This window comes from Ostrea edulis, chromosome 1, assembly GCF_947568905.1.
Source record: "Ostrea edulis chromosome 1, xbOstEdul1.1, whole genome shotgun sequence".
NCBI classification, from domain to species: Eukaryota; Metazoa; Mollusca; class Bivalvia; order Ostreida; family Ostreidae; genus Ostrea; species Ostrea edulis.
Genome location: NC_079164.1, coordinates 60,169,292 through 60,176,001, shown reverse-complemented (window position 1 = coordinate 60,176,001; position 6,710 = coordinate 60,169,292). Strand labels below are relative to the sequence as shown.

Sequence of the window (6,710 nt, the reverse complement as noted above, 5' to 3'; positions counted from 1 at the left end):
TATGAGATATCTTATCCAAAACAACTTCATAGATGCTATGAATGCCATTAGGTTTACCATTCTTAAACCCCCATCTTCATATTTTTTAACAATGACCTCCTTTTTGACCCTATGTATTTTATTATTCCATATAAACAAGAAAAATATCTTTTCTAATTCCTTAAGGTAGAGTTCAGAAGGATTTGGGATTGACATTAAAATATGGTTTAACAATGGCAAAACCAATGTTTTAATAACTGTAATTTTCCCTATGGGAGTTAAAAACCTTTTCTCCCATTGTTTGATTATAGATTTGATCTGCACTAATTTTGGTTCATAGTTTAATTGTGGTATCTTATCTAATTCCATGTCAAAATGTATTCCTAACAAAGTAAATCTGGTGGTACCCCACCTAAGCCTGTAATTTGGCAGCAAAGTTTCATTACTATATTTTTTGGAACCTAACCATATTACATGAGTTTTTTCATAATTGATATGTAGTCCAGATATTTCTGAAAAATAATCTAAAGTTTTAAAAGTTTCTGCGAGAGATTCTTCACTGCCATCAAGGATAAGTGAGGTATCATCAGCTAATTGTGAGATCTTTTTTTCTACATTATTTACAGTAATGCCTTTGATATTCTTATTCATTCTAATTTGGATTGCTAATATTTCCGCACATATCAAAAATATGTATGGTGATAATGGATCCCCTTGTCTGCAACCTCTCTGAATAATGATTCTCTCAGAGAGATTACCACCTTGATTGATTGCAGATGTAATGTCTGTATTAAAAATCAATACCCAATTCCTAATTGAAGGGCCAAAATTAAAAAGTTTTAGCGCTTTTTGTATAAATGTCCATGAAAGAGTATCAAAGGCTTTTTCAAAATCAATAAGTAGTAATAATCCAGGTATATTTTCTTCTTCAGTATAGTGCATTATATCATAAATAAGCCTTGTGTTTTCTCCAATATATCTGTTGGGGATGAAACCTGTTTGATCTTGATTAATTATTTTGTCTAAGTATCTTTTTATTCTATTCGCAATACAGCCCGATGCAATTTTATACACAGTATTCAACAAAGTAATTGGTCTCCAATTCTTCAAATATTGTCTCGGCTTGTCACCTTTTGGTAACAATGTAATAATACCATGTCTTTGTGTAATAGAAAGACAGTTATTTTTGTACCCATAATTAATAGACCTAACTACAAAAAGACCAATATACTTCCAAAACATTTTGAATAATTCCGCAGAAAAACCATCAGATCCTGGGGATTTGTTTGATTTCATTTTGTAAAGGGTATTGGAGGCTTCCTCAATAGTAATGTTACCTTCTAGTGATTCAGATTCTTTATTTGAAAGTTTTGGAACATCTTCAATACCAAGACCATTGTGCAAGTCTATTGTGTTTAAATTGCTTTTCTTGTATAATTGTTCATAGAATGTTTTTGTTTCTCTTAATATTTCTGATTGTTTATAAATTACTGTCCCATCATTACACTCTAATCTTGGTATGATTTTGCTAGTGAAATTTCTAGATTCTAACGTACAAAAATAATGTGATGGTTTTTCTTCAATCCATCTAGCTCTACTTCTTACATAAATACCATGCAACTTATCTTTTCTAATGTTTTCTAATTCTTGCTTTTTACTACACAGTTCATTGATATTGCTGTCACAAACATTTTCTTCTAGTAATTTCATATTTTCTTTTAATTCTTTTTCCTCTCTTTCTTTCTTCTTTTTGATATATGATGCATAAGAGATAGTTTTACCTCTTATTTCTAAAAGTAATGTTTCTAAAAAAAAAAGTTGATCGTTAATAGAGAAGGAAATGTCTGCATCAGATACATCATGTATGTTATCAAAATTGTATACAGGGATTGCATACTGTTTCTTTACCTTTATAATAATATCTTTGATACAATCTAAATAATTTTCATCATAGAGTAAAGAGTTATTAAACTTCCATAACCCTCTACCTTTCTTAAAGTCATTAAAAGATATCTTCAAGGATATCATTGAGTGATCTGACCTATAACTAGGTTCTATAGTACACATTTCTAGCCCAGACAAAAGAGACAAAAGAGTCTCGGATATTAAAAAGAAATCTAACCTACTTTGTTTCAATGGAGTTTTTCTTCTCCATGAGTATCTACGAATATTTTCATGTAGCTGTCTAAATGGGTCTTTGTAAGAATTACTTTCCATAATTTCTAAAACTTTATCTCTTGCTTTTGAATTATTAATATATTTGTAGTTATAATAATCCAAGTCTGGGTTTAGAACCAGATTAAAATCACCACACCAAATAATATTATTGCATTGCATATCATCAATGTGATTTTGTATATTTTCAAAAAATAGTGGTGTATCATTATTAGGACCATAAATAGTACAAATTAATACTTCATGACCTTCTATACATGCTTTAAGTATAAAATAATTTCCATCAATGTCACCCTTTTCTATCAGAGGTTTAAAGTCAAAATTATTATTGATTAGAATTGCAATTCCCCTGGAGTTTGTAGAATATGAACTGAAGAAGCACTGGTATCCCCACAAGTTCCTTATTTCATCTTCAGTATCATGTGAAAAATGTGTATCTTGCAAACAATAAATATTACACTCTAAAGCTCTTAGGTAGTTAAATACGTCCTTGCGTTTCGCAATATCACCTAAACCTTGGCAATTTACTGAAATAATTCTAACCATTCAGATTACAAAAGGGAAAAAATAAATAAATAAACTTACTGAGACTAAAGTGATACCCACTGGAACCCATGGAACCATGTTGAAGTTCGTTGACAGAGAAATGGGGATAGAGATAGAAAAGAGAAAGAAGTAGAAATACATATATGTATAATACAGTTAAATTAAGATTATCAGTTGTCAATAAAAACAAAATCTAACTGAAAAATCAAGCTGTGAGACGTGAGAGTCACTTTGTTTGGATGGCAGATGTCCAAAATCATTCTTCGTTATGACACCGGAAGTACAATAAATCAACACTAAAGTCTAAATCGATAGCGGATGGAATTTTTATTCCCGGATTTTTTTCACTTTGAAGTCAATGTCATCGAGTATATCGAACTTCACTCGCTTTCCTTTTACGTTACCATAAACAGAGCCATTAAAGTACCAAGCAGATGTTATGCTCTCATGGTCTATAAGGCGAACAATCAATTCTCTGTTCTCCTTGGTGACGTCGTCCCCAAGACGAACATTACGCTTATTGCTTTATTTAAACTCGAATTATTTTGGCTAATTTTTGTCATTACACGTCTTTTAAATTTATTTTCAAAAATGTTTGAATCAACACATAAGTTCTAATTGGTTTTATCATATATTTGAATAACTTAATTTTATCAATCTTTCATGCTACACCTTTAGGGAAATTAAGATGAGACGTGCAACACCTTTTTTGCTAAACCAGTATGTAGTTATATAGTTTTTTAGTGCCTTAAATGTTTCTTGTGAGATTTCTTCCCCTACCCCCATCCCAAATTAGCACCATTGATACTTTAAAACACGATGATCAATGTTTTTACATCTCTTCCAAAGATAAGATATACATGAACAACTGTACATGTACTGTTTCATGTTGTAATTCTACAAACTTTTCTCTCTTAAGTTTTTATGCTTGGTGCTTATTATTCCATTCTGTGTTAATTTCCTGTTCTTTCAGTCGTTGAAATTTACAGAGTTATGTCTCGTAAAAGTGCCAACACATAGTACTTTTGACGACATGTTTTATACAAGAATACCAATTTTATTCTGAAAATATCTAATTTCATTCTCATGTGTCTTGAAAATGATTGATAAAATGTAAAATGATATTTAACAATGAAGTTATATTGAGTGTTCAGTTACAGTGTATTAATCCGCCCAGTTTAAAATTTTCTCTTGGAATTTACAAACTGCCATATATCTACGGTAGTTTTGTCGTGTGTTGGTTTCAGACTTAGCTTTTTTGATATAAATTTTTCAAAAATATTTCCTCTTTTCTTTCAGTTTTGGTGTCAATTACATATAACCTCAATCAATAACTGCTTCCAAAGAAGCCACAACAGTTACCATATAACATATTCTATACCATTTATATTCTTGCCATATGCATTGAGTATTCTGTTGGGCAAGTCCCCTGGGGTTATCCCAACCCCAATAATTTTTCATTGTACAGATCTCTTTGAAATGGTTTGAGATTTCAACCCTTAAAGTAAATATGTTGTTGTACATGACACAATCTACTGAGCACCAGGTTCGTGTTCATTTGTTTTTTCACCCCATTTGGCCCTTAAGATGAAAAAGAAAATTCCGAAAAATTATAGCACATCTAAAGGAGAGTACCAATCATCTCCCAAAAGATGATTTGGATACTGCATCAAAAATGTAAGGAATTCTTGGAACCAGGTATGTTATTGAGAAACGTCATTTTCAACCTCCTGTTGTCTCCTAGGGAGAAAATGAAAAATGTCAAGCCCTATTGCACATCTACAGGATACCATCAATCATCTTCCAAAAGATCATTTGGCTACTGCTTAAAACGTAAAATGAGTTCTGAGAACCAGTGTTTGTAGAAAAACGGAGTTATCGACCCGGAGTGAAATTGAAAATTACGAAACTTTATTGCACATCTACAGGACATCACAAATCATATTCCAAAAGATGATTTGACTATTGTGTAAAATATATGAGGATTACAAGGAACCAGTTTTAGTTTTTTTTAAAAACCCATTTTTTAAACCCCATTTCCCCCAGGATACAATTAAATACTGTAAACCAATTTTATTGGCGGCTAAAGTATTGATTAGTTATTTCTTAAAATAAAAGAAGAGGTAAAGGAAGAAATGTGACTGACGGACCAGGATAACAACAATCGTTAGAAAGTGCGGGTAAAACAATTTCAAAAGGTATATACCGCTTCGATGATGTATATCACTGTATGTAGCTATATGCGAAAAATTCCCACTCCCTGAAATTGTCATTAGACAAAACATTAAGATGTGATAATTGATTTCCTAATTCATAATGACATTTTCATTTCATTCATATAAAGGTATCTACTTGTTAGACATTTACTGGTCTTACAGGATTTCATTCGTTCCGGTAAGTTGATAAGAGGATATCATACAAACTTTGTAACAGAAATTTAGGCATTATGGCTAAATACACACATTATATTTCTCTTCTTAGGCATACGAGATGGACCCTAAAGAAAGAAACGCCCTTGAATATTTGGACACGTTGCTAAGAAATGGCACCCTGAACGTAAATGACATTCTGTGTCATTTTGGACAAGGTTGTGACTTCAATGACATTACCGTCTCTCGTAAATGGAAAACCGACGAAATCATCCTGTACACGGCCCCGGTGATATTTTTGATTGGGGTGGTTGGTCACCTAATGTCATTGCTAATTCTGCCGTACTTTGCCAGAAAAGAGTCATCCTTCGTATACCTATTGTTCCTTTCGATAGTTGACCTGCTCGTATTACACGTGGGGTTGCTTGTTCGATGGCTGAATGAGGTACTCAGAATGGATATTCTGTCATACAGTAACTATACTTGTAAGACTTTGACGTTTCTTGGTTTCGTTTTCAGCGACACTTCGGTGTGGCTCCTGGTGGTCGTGACTTTTGAACGATTCCTCATGTTGTGTCATCCTTTTCAGGCGACCCTCATTTGCAAAGTCGGCCGTTCTCTCAAAATCATTCTGTTAGTGGTGCTCGTTATGGCTGTGATAAACAGCCACGTATTCTGGACTCTGAAAATCGTCATCAATAACGAAACCAACCAACAAAGATGTGACTCTACTTCAGAAAATAGTGCACTGATTTATCAAATCTGGCCCTTGATCGATGCGCTGATCTATTTCATTCTACCATTCATCAGCACATGTGTCTTGAACTACAAAATTATCCAAAGAATTCGTCGCATTAGGAATAGAAGCCATCTAGTGAACACTTGTCGCTTTCTGAATACAAAAATAGCCCAAAAAGCGCCAAAAGTTGAGAGGAAACTCACCATTACAATGGTCATTTTGTCTTTGACCTTCGTCGTAACGACCCTTCCAATGTTGGCTTACTTGTGTGTGACAGTAGTATTAAACTCTCTTTCTAATCAGCCAATGTTTAGTCAGGAAAGATATCAACATTTCAGGTCTTTTGCAGAGATATTCATGTACTGCAACCATGCCATCAATTTTTACCTGTACATCGCTTCTTCCAAAAGACTTAGGCTTGGGTTCCAAAAGCGAATTTGTCAGCCAATGGTTGAACATTTACTCAACGGTCATGAAATGCTAGAAATGCAAGATTTTTCCTCCAGGTATTCATAGACATTTGCATATATATTGAGTTATGTTGGATTTGAGAAAAATCATGATACATGTTTAATGTAAAATGTCAAAATAAAGGTCAATGTAACATAACAGACGTAGTTTTTATTGACTGAGGTTAACTTATATGCCTAGGAATGTCATAAGTTACCATTTCGAACGTATATTGAAATGCTTTTTAACTTTTTCCGATAAGGCATACATAAACATGCATTTCCTTTATCAAAGCGAAATCTTTTTAAAAGAGACATCGTATAAATAAGAGATCTTTTTAAATCAAGTCATATTTCGTATTCGTAAAGAGGAAGCTGGGTTCAATCATCCAAATAAGATATGTAACTAGAGGCGACTTCATCATTGATCAACCCAGGGGATGTGGTATTGGC

The 6,710-nt window shown here is 33.0% G+C and overlaps 1 protein-coding gene across 1 annotated transcript; it reads left to right on the top strand.

Annotated features, from left to right (window-relative positions):
* The first annotated feature begins 5,190 nt into the window (after positions 1-5,190).
* Positions 5,191-6,324, top strand: LOC125681812 (probable G-protein coupled receptor 139). Its single transcript, XM_048922081.2, has one exon. The coding sequence runs from the start codon at positions 5,191-5,193 to the stop codon at positions 6,322-6,324; it is 1,134 nt and encodes a 377-aa protein (XP_048778038.2).
* Positions 6,325-6,710: the final 386 nt, after the last annotated feature.

Bases quoted from the DNA above. Each gene is read 5' to 3' on its own strand.
- LOC125681812 (XM_048922081.2), top strand. From the start codon at position 5,191: ATGGACCCTAAAGAAAGAAACGCCCTTGAATATTTGGACACGTTGCTA.